Genomic DNA, 17455 nt, shown 5'->3' with positions numbered 1-17455 from the left:
TTAATTTAAAAATACCTTATTGTTAAAAATATGCTAACCATGATCTTAGCTTTCAATGAATTGTAATCTTTTGCTGGTGGAGGGTCCTGCCTTAGTGTTGTTGGCTGATCAGGGTGATTGCTGCAGGTTGGGGTGGCTGTGGCAATTTCTGAACATAAGTCAGCAATGAAGTTTGCCACATTGATTGACCCTTTCTCCCACAATTTCTCTGTAAGCGTGCAGTGCTGTTTGATAGCATTTTACCCATAGTATAGAACTTCTTTCAGAGTTGGAGTAAGTCCTTTCAAACACTTTATCAGCTACATTTATGTAGTATTCTAAATCCTTTGTTGTAATTTCAACAGTGTTCATGGCATCTTCAGGAGAAGATTTCATCTCAAGGAGCCACTTGCTTTGCTCGTTCATAAGCAGGAGTTTCTTACTCATCAAAGTTTGATCGTGAGCTCGTAGCAATTCAGTCACATCTGCAGGCTCCAATTCTAGTTCTTTTGGTAATTCTACCAATTCTGCTTCCTCTGCTGAAATCTTCAGCTCCTCAATGTCATCCCGTGAGGTTTGGAATCACTTTTCCAAACTCCCATTAATGTTGATATTTTTTACCTTTTCCCATGAGCCATGAATGTGTTTTTATGACGTCTAGAGTGGTGAATCCTTTCCAGAAGGTTTTCAGTTCACTTTAGATCCTTCAGACGAATCACTATCTATGGCAGCTGTAGTCTTATGAAATGTATTTCTTTCACAATAAGACTTGAAATAAAAATTTCTCCTTAATCCATGGGCTACAGAATGGATGTTGTGTTAGCAGGCATGAAAACAACATTATTCTCATTGTGCATCTCCATCAGAGCTCTTGGACTTAAAATACTGAGTAAACCATCTTGTAAACAGATGAGCTGTCATCCAGCCTTTGTTGTTCCATGCATAAAGCACAGGCATAATAGATGTAGCATAATTCTTTTATTTAAATCTTTTTTTATTAATTATTTTTATTGACATACAATGTAGTATTTGCCCCAGGGATTACAGGTCTGTGAATCGTCAGGCTTACACAGTTCACAGCCCTCACCATATCACGTACTCTCCCCAGTGTCCACGACCCAACCACCCTCTCCATATCCCTCTCCCCCCAGCAACCTTCGGTTTGTTTTGTGAGATTAAGAGTCTCTTATGGTTTGTCTGTAGCATAATTCTTAAGGGCCAGAGGATTTTTGGAATGGTACATGAACACTGGCTTCAACTGAAGTCATTAGCTGCATTAGTCTCTACTGAAAGAGGCAGCCTGTCCATTGAAGCTTTAAAGCCAGACTTTGACTTCTCTCTAGCTATGAAAGTCCTACATGGCATTTTTTTTCCTTTTTTAAAAAAAAAGATTTTATTTATTTAATTTTTTTCACTTTTTTTTAAAATTTCTTTTCAGTGTAACAGTATTCATTGTTTTTGCACCACACCAGTGCTCCATGCAATATGTACCTTCCCTATTACCCACCACCTGGTTCCCCAACCTCCCATCCCCCGCCCCTTCAAAACCCTCAGGTTGTTTTTCAGAGTCCATAGTCTCTCATGGTTCATCTCCCTTTCCAATTTCCCTCAACTCCCTTCTCCTCTCCATCTCCCCATGTCCTCCATGTTCTTTGTTATGCTCCACAAATAAGTGAAACCATATGATACTTGACTCTCTCTGCTTGGCTTATTTCACTCAGCATAATCTCTTCCAGTCCCGTCCATGTTGCTACAAAAGTTGGGTATTCATCCTTTCTGATGGAGGCATAATACTCCATCATGTATATGGACCACATCTTCCTTACCCGTTCGTCCGTTGAAGGGCATCTTGTTTCTTTCCAGTTTGGAGACCGTGGCCATTGCTGCAATAAACATTGGGGTACAGATGGCTCTTCTTTTCACTACATCTGTATCTTTGGGGTAGATACCCAGCAGTACAATTGCAGGGTCATAGGGAAGCTCTATTTTTAATTTCTTGAGGAATCTCCACACTGTTCTCCAAAGTGGCTGCACCAACTTGCATTCCCAACAGTGTAAGAGGGTTCCCTTTTCTCCACAACCTCTCCAACACCTGTTGTTTCCTGTCTTGCTAATTTTGGCCATTCTGACTGGTGTAAGGTGATATCTCAGTGTGGTTTTAATTTGAATCTCCCTGATGGCTAGTGATGATGAGCATTTTTTCATGTGTCTGATAGCCATTTGTATGTCTTTGTTGGAGAAGTGTCTGTTCATATGTTCTGCCCATTTTTGGATATGATTATCTGTTTTGTGTGTGTTGAGTTTGAGAAGTTCTTTATAGATCCTGGATATCAACCTTTTGTCTGTACTGTCATTTGCAAATATCTTCTCCCATTCCGTGGGTTGCCTTTTTGTTTTGTTGACTGTTTCCTTTGCTGTGCAGAAGCTTTTGATCTTGATGAAGTCCCAAAAGTTCATTTTCGCTTTTGTTTCCTTTGCCTTTGGAGACATATCTTGAAAGAAATTGCTGTGGCTGATATCGAAGAGGTTACTGCCTATGTTCTCCTCTAGGATTCTGATGGATTCCTGTCTCACGTTGAGGTCTTTTATCCATTTCGAGTCTATCTTTGTGTACGGTGTAAGAGAATGGTCGAGTTTCATTCTTCTACATATCGCAGTCCAGTTTTCCCAGCACCATTTATTGAAGAGACTGTCTCTTTTCCATTGTATATTTTTTCCTGTTTTGTCGAAGATTATTTGACCATAGAGTTGAGGGTCCATATCTGGGCTCTCCGTTCTGTTCCACCGGTCTATGTGTCTGTTTTTATGCCAGTACCACGCTGTCTTGGTGACCACAGCTGTGTAGTAAAGCTTGAAATCAGGTAACGTGATGCCGCCAGTTTTGTTGTTTTTCAACATTTCCTTAGCAGTTCGGGGTCTCTTCTGATTCCATACAAATTTTAGGATTATTTGCTCCAGCTCTTTGACAAATACCGGTGGAATTTTGATCGGAATGGCATTAAAAGTATTGATTGCTCTAGGCAGTATAGACATTTTAACAATATTTATTCTTCTGATCCATGAGCATGGAATTATATGACCTCAAACCTTTCATTTGAATTCCATTCTTTGAACAGTTTTAAATAGTTGACTAATTGATGTCTTCATTTAAGCTCAGTGTTTTTATAGTAATTTTTCAAGTAATTTTGGCAGTTCTGTTTTTATTATGTTTAAGGTTTCATTGTGATGGCTCTAAATTATAAGGAAGAAACTCACAATAATACTCATATATATTTTAGAATCAGTTAGATCTAAGTAAATATTCATGGTTAGAATTAGGGTTCATAGTTCCTGAAATAAATTTTGGAAGACAAAAAATGAGTTGGTGAATTTCTGTTGAGAATATTAACGTCTTATTTTATGAATTTACAATAATAATTACCTTTTTATGTTGTTGTTACAGTTGGTGGTATCCTTACTTCTGTGCCTTCTGGACTGGATCATGGCCTTACCTCTGAAGACACTGCTCCAACCCGTCCATGCTACAGGAGCAGAAAATGATAAAATAGAAAAATCTGTCCTCAGTTGCATTTATAAGGTCAACTTGTTTGCTTTATTGTTTACTTGGTAATCAACAGTTTTTAAAACCGAAAGAAAGCACATTTCTTAGTATTACATTTTTATTTTTTTAGAGCTAGGCATGTTCTGAGAATGTACATTTATCTTACACTGCCTAAGGATAATTAAAATTCTTCATGCAAGACACAGTTGTTTCACTGCAGATATTTCAAAGGAGTGAAATCTTTGTTGAATGTGAGAATCATTAGTTAAATTTCATTCATTCTTCATTTTAAGAAGTATTAAATTTTACCTTGATCAAAGAACTGAGTTTTAAAATATTTGAAGTTTTGTCAAGCTCTTATATTACCAGTTGACATTTTTCTCCTTTTATTTTATTTTTCCTTACTGAAAAGGAAAACTATGTTTTTCCCTCATACTTCCAGGTATTACATGGATGTGTTTATGGAGCTCAATGTTTTAGCAATCCAAGATATTTTCCAATGAGCCTCTCTGATTTGGCATCTGTAGATTATGATCCTTTTATGCATTTGGAAAGCCTAAAAGAGCCTGAACCTCTGCACTCTCCGGATTCAGAACGATCTTCTAAACTTCAGCCAGTGACAGAAGGTAAAATGAATTCACTTCAGGGCCATATTATTTCTTCAGTTCTCTCAAAATAGATGGAGATGAATGTATCTTACTTTGTAGTTGTTTACCTCATCATGTGTATTATAGCAAAGTTCATTTTTAGTTTAAGAAATAACTTCAGAAACACAGTGACTAAGATTATATGTGATGACATTCCATTTATACTTCTAGTTAAGTTATTCTGATAAGTTCTTGTTGATGTTTTATATATCATAGAATTTATATAATGGAATAACATGTTTAGCTTTTGAGCTTAACAGGTGTGGTACTGAATTTTGACTCTCCATTTACTAGCTGAGTGGCTCTGTCTGGTTCCTTATTTGTAAAATGAGGATAATATTCATTCCCTCATTGTTGTTTTGAGTACTGAATAAGATAGTTTATATAAAGCCCTTTGCACAGTTCTTGATAGGTAGTGAGCTCAATAACTTTTTAAGCCTCATTGTTTCTACATTCAGAGAGTTTACTTTCCGATATAAGGGAAAGATGTAAATAAATAATGTCTAAATATGAGTGTAAAAGTAAAAGTACATTTATGATATGAAAGTAACCCAGAGGAACCCAGCAATTATTGAAGGGTTTTAAGAAGGTTATATACATGATAAATTTAGTATTAGGAACAGTTTGAAAACAGTATTTTATAGGAGTTAGATTATGGCCCATGTCTGCCACCTGTTTCTGTAAATAAAGCTTTATTACATCCATACTATTCATGATGGCTGTGTTTGTGCAACAACAGTAGTGTTGTATAGTTGCAAAGGAGAAGACGTGGTCTATAAAACTGAAAATTTTTACTGTCTGGCCCCTTACAGAAAGAGTTTGCTAATCTCTGGTATGTTAGATTGGTTAAAACCAATTTCCTAAAGGGAAGTTAACCCAGGAGCAGAGAGACCAATCATGAGGCTATTGCAGTAGGCCAAACAAGAATTGCTCAAGGCTTAAATTGGTTAGATTTCCCCCCAAATAGACCAAGAATATGAGAAAGGTTAGAGGTTTGAAAGGAAAAATGAGGAGGGCAGTGTTGGAAATGGTTAAGTTTGGCATTCCTGTTGGTTATTCATATGAAGACCACTAGGAGGCAGTCCCTGGTATATGCAGATATCAAATATAGCAGAAAGGTCTTTGTTAGGAATGTGTGTGTGTGTGTGAGTGTGCATGCGTGTGCACACACATGCGTGCGTGCATCCATGCTTTGTGTTCTGAGAAGAGTTGGAAAGGAAGGAAAACTGGGAGAGAGTAACTTCTCAGAAATAAAGACAAGAAAAAGATATTTAAAAGACTGGGGACTGGTATTAAGTGATAGGTTGATAGGTCAAATATGGAAAGGCTGAAAAATATGTCTGCTTTAATTTAAGCAGAGAAGTAGGAGGGAGAAGTGGATGGCTGTGGATTGAGGAGCAAGGAGTAAGTTAAATAGAGCCATTTATCAAAAGTACTCTTTAAAGAAGCTTGACTGTGTAATAAAGAAAAGTGATAAGACAGTGGTGAGCTAAAGGATGATTCAAGGATAAGGGAATTCTAAGGATGAAGAGAGTTGAACTTTTAAGTGTAAGCTGAGAAGGAAGGTGGGAAGGGGATCATTAGTAGGGTGAAGTTCCTTAAGAGTGAGCTAGAAAGTATAGGTGCTAATATTAGTCCTTATTCTGACCCAGAAAGAAGAAGAAAATGGAAGTAAATTAAAGGAATTGGCAGAAGTTATTGAGAGTCCAACAGAAAATGAAAACTACAAAGTTTTGGTTGTACCAGTCAGCATTCAGTAAGGTGGATGTAGTGGAAAAACATGAGAACTATGGCTTTCAGAATATTGGTACATGATTTAGCATGGAATCTAGGCTTAGTGAGGTTTGAACTGATGCTTGGAAATGGCTAATAAGTTAAGAGAAAATGGAATGAATGATTATGATTCCAGTGAATCATAAAGTAGATGTTGGTAATAAGATGCTAGAACAGTGATTCTCAAGGGACACCTGGGTGGCTCAGTTGGCTAACCGGCTGCCTTCAGCTCAGGTCATAATCTCAGGGTCCTGGGATTGAGCCCCCCATCAGCCTCCCTTCTCAGTGGGGAGTCTGCTTCTCCCTCTCACTTTGTGCTCTCTCTCCATTTCTCATACTCTCTCCCTCCCTCAAAACAAAATAAGCAAATAAACAAATAAAAACAGTGATTCTCAGCCTTGGTTGCACATTAAATTACTGCTGCTCTGTTCCCATAATAGAGATTTTGATATCTTGATTTGAGATAGCTAGAAGTTTTTAAAGTTTTGCAGGTGATTAATTTGTAGCTGAGATTGATAATCACGGAGAGCATCAGTATGTTAAGAAAGTGGTTTTTAAAAAGAGTTTTTAGGAGTGCCTGCGTGGCTCAATGGGTTAAGCCTCTGCCTTCAGCTCAGGTCATGATCTCAGGGTCCAGGGACTGAGCCCCAAATTGGGCTCTTTGCTCAGCAGGGAACCTGCTTCCCCCTCCCCCCCCCCCACCGCCTGCCTCTCTGCCTACTTGTGATCTCTCTCTCTGTCAAATAAATAAAAAATCTTAAAAAAAATACAATGAGTTTTTAAACAGTAGAACTCCTTCAAATAAATTTCACAAGGAAGCTAAGTTTGTAAAACTTCCAAAAGCAGAGCTGCAGCAGGGTGGAAGCCTGGGATCCTACTGACTTCCCTTCTCTCCATCTCCAATAGCCTTCTCCAAGGGCTCTACAGAACAGAGTGGGAAAATCACTAGATTGGGAGATTATGGTCAAAGAGTAAGCTGTTAATGAGGAGTTTGATTTTTAAAGGTGGAATAGTTATAAATGATTAAGACACCTAAGATGTGGCCATGATAATGGATTAGTGATGTAGAATACAAGTGAAGATAAAGTTACACATCAAAGAAGTAGGGCTAGGGTTTGGTGTTGATGACAAGTTGCTAAGAGTTTGTCCAAAACACAAATGCAGTTGACCTGACCAACAGGGGTTTTCTTTGTTTGTTTGTTTTTTTATTATAAATATATTTTCTCTTCCTTATGATTTTCTTTCCTCTAGCTTACTTCATTGTAAGAATACAGTAATTAATACATATAACATTCAAAATATGTGTTAATCACCTGCTATGCCATTCGTAAGGCTTCCTGTCAACAGTAGGCTATTGATAGTTAAGTTTCGGGAAGTCAAAAGTTAAACATGGATTTTCAGTTGCATGGGGGGCAGTCAGCAATCCTAACCTACATATTGTTCAATGGTCAGCTGTATACAAGTGAAATAGGAATGTAAGATTTAAACTTTAGGTCAGATATAGTAGAGATATACTGGAGAGTATAGTATAGCAAAATAATTTAGACCATAACTGATGTATAAGCAACTTTACATATTCTTTAATTGTGGTATAGTAAAATGTGAGTGTTTATTTTACTTAAAAACAAAGTTATATGAAAAGATTAGTTGCTTTTTTAGGGTAAAATGATAAAGTTTGATTCAGGGCATTATAATGTACTTGTTAAACAGTGAAATAAATAGTTTACTTATGTAAAGAGAGTTTTAATATATTTCAGACAAAATTCAGTACACCATTAATAGTCACTGGAGAAGATACAAAAGTAAAGATTTAAACAGATGAATTTTATATTGATACCAAATACTCTCTGGAGTATTATTATCTAAATGTATTAAGTTGTACCCTTTGGGCTTTCTTTTTTTTTTTTTTTTTAAAGATTTTATTTATTTATTTGACAAAACAAGAGACAGACCAGAAGTACGCAGAGAGGCAGACAGAGAGAGAGGGAGAAGCAGGCTCCCTGCCAAGCAGAGAGCCCAGTGTGGGGCTCAATCCCAGGACCCTGAGATCATGACCTGAGCCGAAGGCAGAGGCTCAACCCACTGAGCCACCCAGGTGCCCCCCCCCCCACCTTTGGGCTTTCTTAAAGATAAAAAAGACAAGATAAATGGGAAACCTTTTAGGAACAGCTGTAAGCCAACAGCAGGTGATTCTGTGGTTTGTAGTGACTACATGCTGTGCGTTGTGTTTTTTTTAATGTGGCAAAGTGACTAATCACTGTGCCCTTGTTTAAGGCATGCTTCATCATCTTCAAGTACTTTTTTGGCCAAAGATTTCTAAACATAGAGTATCCCTAATAAGCTCAGTATTGGATTGAACAAGTCTGAATTGAGAACTATTGGCAGGAGTAGCTGTAATTATTAAATTTACTTAATAATAAAGCAAGGTAGTAAAGTTGGCTTTTTGTCAAATGGCAGTAGTCTTATTAGCAAGAAGTCATCATTTGCAGGGTCAGAGTGAAAGGAGGCTCCAAAGGATTCATTCTGTCCTAATTATAGTTTCACCTATACATATTATGCAAAGCTAATATTTAAAGCATTTGCCAAAATTAACTTCCTCTGCATGTTCTATTACAGTGCAATGAATTGCAGCAGCTTTTTAGGTCTTGCTGCTTTTGTATGCCATAATAATCTGTAATTATGGGTTTGCTGCAAATGCTGTAGGGTTTGTTTAATCTGACAATCTGAAAAGACAACCCTGAATAGCCTTATTTAAATGAGTGCTACTTACACAAAGCCTTAGAAGCATCGATATCTTCATGTTGCATTTTCTCACAAGGCTAGTTATTTGGGATTTCATTTTGAATATCTAAATTAGAGAATTTCATGTTTTTTTATATCTAAATAGATATGTAGGAGAGAGATATGTATGTTCTATAGTTTTTATAACTAAAAAGAAAAATCTAAATAAAATTGCCAGTTAAGTTGAGATATTTTTATCCTCTCATATTTATATAGATCCTGAATCTAGAGAAGCAGCTTAGGAAAGAAAATGCTTTTACCTACATTTAAAATATAAATATATTTTTTAAGTATTCTCAGTGTTAATAATTATGACAGATTTGTGAGCAGGCTCATTTGAACTGCATTCCCACCATTGCTTCCTTTGAGAAGAAGATGTATAGGATGGACAGATACCTGGGCTTAGAGGTTTGTTTTAGGGAAAGAGCTGGGCTCATTCTTGCAGTTTATTTATAAGTAAGTTTGAAAAGGGAACTCATAAAATCTGTGTTACTTATAATGCTCTCAAAATTGAATGGTTTATATTGCTTCTGTTATGTCCAGTTTTGTATATGAGTTTTCAATTCATCTTTATAAAAAATCTGTATTATTCTTAGAGAAAAGTGGGGTTTAAGGTGTTGTATCTGATTTGTCCATGATCATAGCTCAAGCCAGAGATGAAGTCAGAAATTTGTCTCTTTTGTGATCTGCTTCTATTAAATTACATTCTTTCACTTCTTCAGAAATGCTCTGCAAAAAAGATTTGACTGCTTAGAACAAATCACCTATTTAAGTTTACCACTCAAAAGGAAAGAAGAAGGAAAAGAACAGAATTTTAATGTCTTTAATTATGATTTTTCTTGCCATTTAAAAATGTGACTTAGTCTTATTTAAATGAGGTTTTCAATTGATCTGACCCTTTTATATAGTAATTTATACTAAATAATACTATTTTGAATTTACTATACAAAGAAAAAATAAATTTTGAATTCATTTTTTCCATATGTTACAGTGATTTGCCAAAAGAAAGGGGCATTTTAACAAGAGAGAACAATATGAAAATTAGAGTTGTGGTAAAGATGGAAATAACACTGAACTGGGAAGCAAAAGACCAGGCTTATTCTTCTATGGCAAAAAAATCCCTTAACTATTGTATTCATTTGTCCTCATGTTCAAAATGACAGATATTGGCTAGATTGTCTGTAAGGCCTCTAATAGCGTGAACATTCATTAAATTCTAAGTTATAATGAGGGAAGGGAAAGTAGACACTAGATTCAAGCCACCCCTCTGTTTCTCATCATCCAGTGACATATCTTTTTACTTGACTTGCATATGGTCTTAAAAATGTAGGATTGAATTAAGGTTGATCCTTTAGTGTTATCTAGTGTTGAATAGCTGATTTTCAGAACTAGCCATATATATAATTGAAGAACAACTCAATATAATTAGAACTTTAGTAAACTGGAAAAAAATACATATGTATGTATGCAGTCCCAAAACTTAATTGATAATGGAAGAAAATTAAAATTTTGGTACTCTTAACATTTCAGAGTCAAAGCCCAGAGAAAACTGTTCTTTTTTAGAGTTGGAATGATGGAAGAAGATGTTTTTGCTTTTAATGACACAGCTGCTGGTTTCTAGCTGATCTCTGCCTGTAGCCAGTGTGTTGGTTCTGAATCTTGAGGACTGTGGCCTTAAAATATAACACTATTCTTTTCTCTTGCTTCTTTTTAAGTACTATACAAGCAGTGCACAAGCTAATGTCTTTATAAACTTTTTTTTTTAAAAAAAGATTTTATTTATTTATTTGAGAGAGAGCAAGAGAGCACAAGTTGGGGAGAAGGAGAAGCAGGCTCCCCACTGAGCAGAGAGCCTGACTTGAGGCTCAATCCCAGGACCCTGGGAATATGACCCAAGCTGAAAGCAGCCATTTAACCAACTGAGCCACCTAGGCGCCCCTGTCCTTACAAACTTTTAAAGTAGGGTTTATTGAGATATAATTTACATAAAATAAAAGGTATTCTTTTTTCTGTGGAATTTACTATATATTATGTTGGTGGTTACACAGTTCTGTACAGTTACCAAAATACATCACAAAGTAAACTTAAAACTAAGGAATTTATTATATGTAGATAATGCTTTGATCATCAGGATGTTCTCAGATCTATATTTATTATGGCAGGTAGGCCATAATATTCCCAAATGATAAAAATCCTTTCAAAATATAAATAGTACTCAGATAAGATCACTCTAACACTATGGTAGAACAATATGGAGACATAATCATTCTGTAACGATGTCTATAATTACATAAGACAAGGGCACAGTGAACACACACACACACGCGCATATACACGCACACAGAGTTGTTAGTTGTGTGTACAACTAAACATCCTAACATGAACAGTGAGTACTTCCTTACCAATGACAGCTCTTCCCTAGCCTCCTATATGTAAAGTATGAAGATAATCATCACCAAACTGTCCCCACTTCCTGACACCACTTATTTCAGAACTGGCTTCCACTTAACCCTACTTAGGATCACACTGGCAGTCTTTGGCTAGTGGGCTTTGACAAGTTTTTGTCTATCTCCATGTCTTCCTTCCTCCCTTTATTCTCTCTGTGTGTTTTCTGCCTGCCTTCTTCCTTTTCCCCTTCTTTGAGGTCCTGACATTTCAGGTCCCTAAGTACTATATTCTTTGAGTTTTCTTTTTTTACTATTTGGTATGGTTTTTTTAAAGTTATCATATGGATATGCTCCTTATCTAATTGCTTTCCCTAATGTGCTTAAGGAAGGAAAGAAAAATACTTCTTACATACAACTAACTGGTAAGACTAGGCCACAATGACCCAGAAGAATATCTTACTTATAAAAATATAGTACATAAGTAGGCCCATAAAATTTGTTTTCCCTTAAAATAAAGTTTTTGTGGCATATATTGGCTATACCAAATCACTGTTTAAGTTGATTGATTCCTAAAGTTTAGTGAAGGATTACTTTTCTCTGAAACTTTTATATCATTGATAAATGCCATAATTAAATGACATTTGAGGCATGCTGTCTCTCTGAATTTACTCATGAGATAAGAAACTTACTTGGATTTCACTGGCTTTATAATGTGTGAACTAAGTGATTTCAGGTGATTTAGAATACTTGTGATCCTTCTTTAAAATATGATTTACATATAAAGGCTTAAGCTTAAATTATGAATCCATTAGCAGAACTTTGAAAAAGGGTTTTTTAATAAAATTAACAAAACATCATCAAAGAGTTTTCTTTGCCCTTATTCCTGTAGTACAGAATCTAAATTGGAAATATTCATATTTACTGTTATATTTTAAAGTGATTTTGATAATTTGAGGAAGTCTCCATTTGTTGTCTAATAATTTCATTGTTAACATAACTTCCTAGGAAGCAGCAGTATTTCCACTCACTTACATTTCTTATTTCTAGTGAAAACTCAAATGCAACAAGGATTAATCTCTATTGCTGCCCGCACTGTTATTACACATCTGGTAAATCATTTGGGCCATTACCCAATGAGTGGTGGTCCTGCTATGTTAACAAGTCAGGTGTGTGAAAATCATGACAATCATTACAGTGAAAGTACTGAACTTTCTCCTGAACTCTTTGAGAGTCCAAATATACAGTTTTTTGTGTTGAACAATACAACTTTAGTGTCCTGTATCCAGATCAGATCAGAAGAGAGTATACCTGGAGGAGGTTTATCTGCTGGCCTTGCGTCAGCCAATTCAAATGTCAGAATCATAGTACGTGATCTTTCCGGAAAATATTCATGGGATTCTGCCATCCTGTATGGACCGCCTCCTGTGAGTGGCTTGTCAGAGCCTACATCATTCATACTTTCATTGTCTCGTCAAGAGAAGCCAGAAGAGCCTCCTACATCTAATGAATGCTTAGAAGATATAACAGTAAATGATGGGATTTCCCTCCAGTTTAAAAGAGGATTTAGAGAAACTGTACCAACTTGGGATACCATAAGAGATGAAGAAGATGTTCTTGATGAGCTTTTGCAGTATTTAGGTATAACTAGTCCAGAATGTTTACAGAGAACTGGAATATCACTTAATATCCCTGCTCCACAACCTGTGTGCATTTCTGAAAAGCAGGAAAATGATGTTATTAATGCTATCCTTAAGCAGCATACAGAGGAAAAAGAATTTGTTGAGAAACACTTCAATGACTTAAACATGAAAGCTGTGGAGCAAGATGAACCAACACCTCAAAAGCCTCAGTCAGCATTTTATTATTGCAGATTGCTTCTTAGTATATTGGGAATGAATTCCTGGGACAAAAGGTAAGAATAAAAGAGAATTTTTTTAACATTAGTCTTAGTCATCTTTTGATCAAGCATTTTAGATTGTCTCTTTTCCTCACCAGATTTTATCTACCAGTTAGTTCTTTGGCTTTTGGACAGATTTTTCTTTTTGTTTTTTTGTTTGTTTGTTTTGTTTTTTTTTCTTGAGACCACTGAGTTCTATCAGGGTTTAAAGGAATAAAAAGATAACTCAATAATTTAACTATTAACATTTTAATAATAACTAGCAGAACTTTCTGACTTAGAAATTATAGATTATATAATTGAAAAGACTCTTACTTTCCCAACCTTCACATAAGGTAATAGGAAAAACTGTTTTTTTCTTATCACACTTCTGACACCACATGTGTGAGTTTTTCCATAGCAGGCAGTCCCAGCACTAACTGCAGTTAGTACAAAAAGATTAAGGACTCCGACCCACAAGATGGCCCCCCACTTTGGCCAGTTGAAAGTCCGTATTTCCGACCAACTAGCTATAAATCAGATAACTACCTCCTCAGTTTTGATAATTAGCTACAGTAGCTCATAAAACATTTATTTTAATTTAACAGTTTATTATAAAAGTTAAAGGATAGAGATGAACAGACAGGGAAAGAGGTACACAGGATGAAGGTTCCCAAGTGCAAGAGCTTCTGTTCCTGTGGAGTTAGGGGCTGCTGAAAACACTGAATTTAGTTTACTAACCAAGAAGCTCTCTGAACCTCATAGTTTAGAGATTATTATGGAGGCCTCTTCACATAGGCATGATTAATTATTAACTCAATCTCTAGCCAGTCTCCCCTCCCCATAGGGGTGGCTAGAAGTTCCAAGCTTCTAATCAAGGTTTGTGCTTCTGAATGACCAAGCCCCATCCTGAAGTTATTCAGGAGCCCACCAAGTATCACCTCATCAGAATAAAACATTCTTCTATTACCAGGGAAATTGCAAGGGATTTAGGAACTCTGTGTAAGATATTCCTGTCACCTTCATCGCTCAAGAAATTACAAGAGTTTTAGGAGCTCTGTGTCAGGAACTTGGGCAGAGCCCAAATATGTCACATAAGCCTAACGGGTTTTTTAGACAGTGATACGATCTTTTCTTGTTGGTATCGGAGAAGTTAACTCAAGATTTTCATCAAGTCAAGAATCCTTATTTCATTTTTTAAAATTTCGTTTTCTTACACGTTGCAAAAAACCTCACTGAAAGCTTGCAGTTAACACAAAGTATTCATGTAAGTCGGGTAAGAGTTAAATGAAAAGGCATTAGATTTAAATCGAAAGAACGAGGTTAAGAGTCATTTAACCTTTAAGCTTCAGGCTATAAGTTGAGGAAGTAATTCGCACCCCACATAATGATGAGAGTTAACTTAGATAATATACATAATATATTAAATTGTACACTAGTGTAAAGTATCATTAAACATTCATTTTTTAAATTTCTGTGACATTAAAAGCTGTATGGACATGGAAGACACAGCATTATTTAATGTATTGTTCTTGTTCAATTTGTAGTAGGAGAGGAGCTCAGGTATCACTGGACAAATAAATCTTAATTAAATTCAGGTAAAGCACCAAAAGGGAGTTCTACTTGCTTGACTAGTGTTTATAATCTTACTTAATTTAAATCCTTCCATTTATTAGAAGGGAGTATTCTCTGCTTTATGGGGAAGACATGTCAGGAATATAGTTTGCCTTATGGTATGTCCAAATATAGGTAATTGCCACTCATGTTAGTGCATTCTACTCTCTTTTGCTATAGGATGATCCATATATTGTCTTGAGAAAAATTAAAGGTGAGAAGCTATATTTTACCACAGCAAGCATTGATTTCATGAATATAATTTGTACATATTTAGTGTATATGGAAGGTATTTGGCAACATATCTACATTGCTTTGTAGTGTAAAAAATACCTGTAAGAGCACAGGGAAGAAAGCAGATTCCATCTGGATTACATATCCTTACTTGATAATGATTTAGATTTTGTGAATATTTTATTTCTCATTAGCAACAACTTTTTTATATATTTTTAGGAAACTTTTGAGAAGGAACCTATAAGTACTTTTATCCACTTCTCTGGATATGAGTTTCAGAAGCTCACAGCATCTGCAAGGAAAAATTGAAATGATTAATAGATAATGATCCACTAACAGAAATCTATGAGGGCCTCAGTAGAAATAATGACACTTACTATTTACATTTCTTTTAGGGTCTGTTCTCCTTTGTATTAGAAGTATGGAAAGGCAAGAAAAGTGTTTAAAAGTTGCATGAGTAGAGTGGAAAATATTTCCGGGACTGTCATGTCATTCACTGCAAAGGTGATGAAAATGTTTATAAATCTCTCTATTTAGGAGGAGCTTTCATCTCCTGAAGAAAAATGAGAAACTACTTAGAGAACTTAGAAACTTGGATTCAAGACAGTGGTAAGTTCAGATTTATAACTAGCAACTGTCAGCTGTTTCTACTTATGTGTGAATAATACTGTATTGTTGACTTTCTGAACAGAAACTACATTTGATTTACTTTAAATAATAAACTTTATGAAAAAAATGCAGGGCTACATTAAAATGTTTGGTATCTTTGAATAGTTTATACCATTTTATGCATTTCAGAATTCTTTTGATGGCAGAAATCTAATTGAACTTCTAAAAATGTCCTTTGGTTTTTCCCGTAGTTAGACATTCCAGATATGCCCTTTTTGATTAGTTTCAGAGATCTCAAGTGAAATGACTGGTAAATTAAGCTAGTCCATACAGAAAGTACTAATGGAGCAAAGAACATGGATATAGGTTATTATATTGCTATAAATCTGATTTCTCATCAAGCTTTTGTATATGTACCTATTTACATGTGGGTTTTGATGTGTAAAATATTGTTATATCATTATTTTAATCATATTTAGGTTCTTCATGTATAGTATTGTTATGCCCCAATAACGGGTCGGTGATTAAAGGAGTGAGACTGATATAAAGCGAAGGTCAAGCAAAGCTTTATTTCGTGCCAAGCATCAAGAATCTAACCCAACATTCGGGGCCGCACCTCTTACAAGAGAGGGTGACCCTTCCCCGTTTCACAGACTAGCTTTTAAGGGCAAAGGCCATGTGGTCGGGCCTGGCCACGCACAGGTGACCAATGAGATTGTAACACACACAGGAAACTCCACAGTGATGCTAGGTGACCAATTGAGTTACAATTTACCCTAGTAGACATTTGAACCAGCCTATTACACCTTGATTAGGATTGGCGCCAAAAAGGCTCCCAGAGGGCGGGTGTCCCTACTCCTTGGTAACCAGGAAGACAGTATGCACCCCCACTGATCCGATGTCTCCACCTGGCCTGACCCACCCTTGTATCTGGACTTTGTTACCTGAAGCTGGTTTCCGGGACTTGTCTCCAAGCAAATGCCCTGGGGGAAGGGGAGCAGGGACAGTTTCTAAATAGGTCCTTACAGTATATGAACAAGACTTCTGGGAAACCAGTAGTAGAAACTGCAAAATAATAACTAGAAGCACATTGATAAAGCAATACTTTGAATGCCTGCATTTCTGAGATCTCAGATCCACAACCTACTTAATGTCCATTTCTCACTCCCTCACATCTTAGTCAGTTTTATACTTTCCTCTTGTGTTTTATACTTTCCTTTTCACAGTTTTTTGCTTTTTCTATTCCTATAGTCAATTTGCCACCCACCTCTGATTTCACTTGTCCTGTTAGCAGACTCACACATTTTTAACTATAAAAATGCCATTTCTGGCATCTTCAAAACTGTTCTTCCACTTAACGTTTATATATGTGTGACTGTAATCAATTCTCTGATCAGAATCATTTTTTTTTCCTTAGGATTTTATTTATTTTATTAAAGAGACAGCTCATGCACATGTGAGTTGGGAGGTGACAAGCAGAGGGAGAGAATCCCAAGCAGATTCCCTACTGAGCACGGACCCTGATTCAGGGCTGGATCTCAGGACCCTGAAATCATGACCTGAGCCAAAACCAAGAGTCTGTCGTTTAACCAACTAAGCCACACAGACACCCCTGACCTAAATCATTCTTAACATCTACCTTCTTGGAGCATCTGGGTGGCTCAGTGGGCTAACTCTTCTGCCTTCAGCTCAGGTCATGATCCTGGGGTCCTGGGATCCAGCCCCACATTGGGCTCTCTGCTCAGCAGGGAGCCTGCTTCCCCCTCTCTCTCTGCCTGCTTGTGATCTCTGTCTGTCAAATAAATAAATAAATAATCTTAAAAAAAATTATTAAAAAAAATCTACTTTCTCTACTGCTAGGCAGCTGTATATTACTAGAGAAAATGATCAAACCAGTGTGATATAGAGAGCTACAATAGATTCGTGCTTCTTTACTTCAGCAATACCTTCTCTACTGTTTGCTAATTTCTTATCCCTTGTTCACTTCTTACTTTGTTTCTCAGAGTAATTTTTA

At 36.3% G+C, this 17455-nt stretch overlaps 1 protein-coding gene across 13 annotated transcripts in view; it reads left to right on the top strand.

Annotated features, from left to right (window-relative positions):
• RALGAPA1 (Ral GTPase activating protein catalytic subunit alpha 1) overlaps positions 1 to 17455 on the top strand; it is a 265994-nt gene that overhangs the window by 155547 nt on the left and 92992 nt on the right. For all 13 annotated transcript variants that reach the window (XM_046007925.1, XM_046007924.1, XM_046007923.1 and 10 more), the window contains 4 exons: positions 3422 to 3556; positions 3963 to 4146; positions 12156 to 13020; positions 15370 to 15441. In XM_046007925.1, coding sequence (XP_045863881.1) covers positions 3422 to 3556; positions 3963 to 4146; positions 12156 to 13020; positions 15370 to 15441 — 1256 coding nt within the window. The remainder of the gene's footprint in view (positions 1 to 3421; positions 3557 to 3962; positions 4147 to 12155; positions 13021 to 15369; positions 15442 to 17455) is intronic.

This window comes from Meles meles, chromosome 6 (assembly GCF_922984935.1).
Source record: "Meles meles chromosome 6, mMelMel3.1 paternal haplotype, whole genome shotgun sequence".
Classification (NCBI taxonomy): Eukaryota; Metazoa; Chordata; class Mammalia; order Carnivora; family Mustelidae; genus Meles; species Meles meles.
This window is presented reverse-complemented; position numbering and strand designations above follow the sequence as displayed.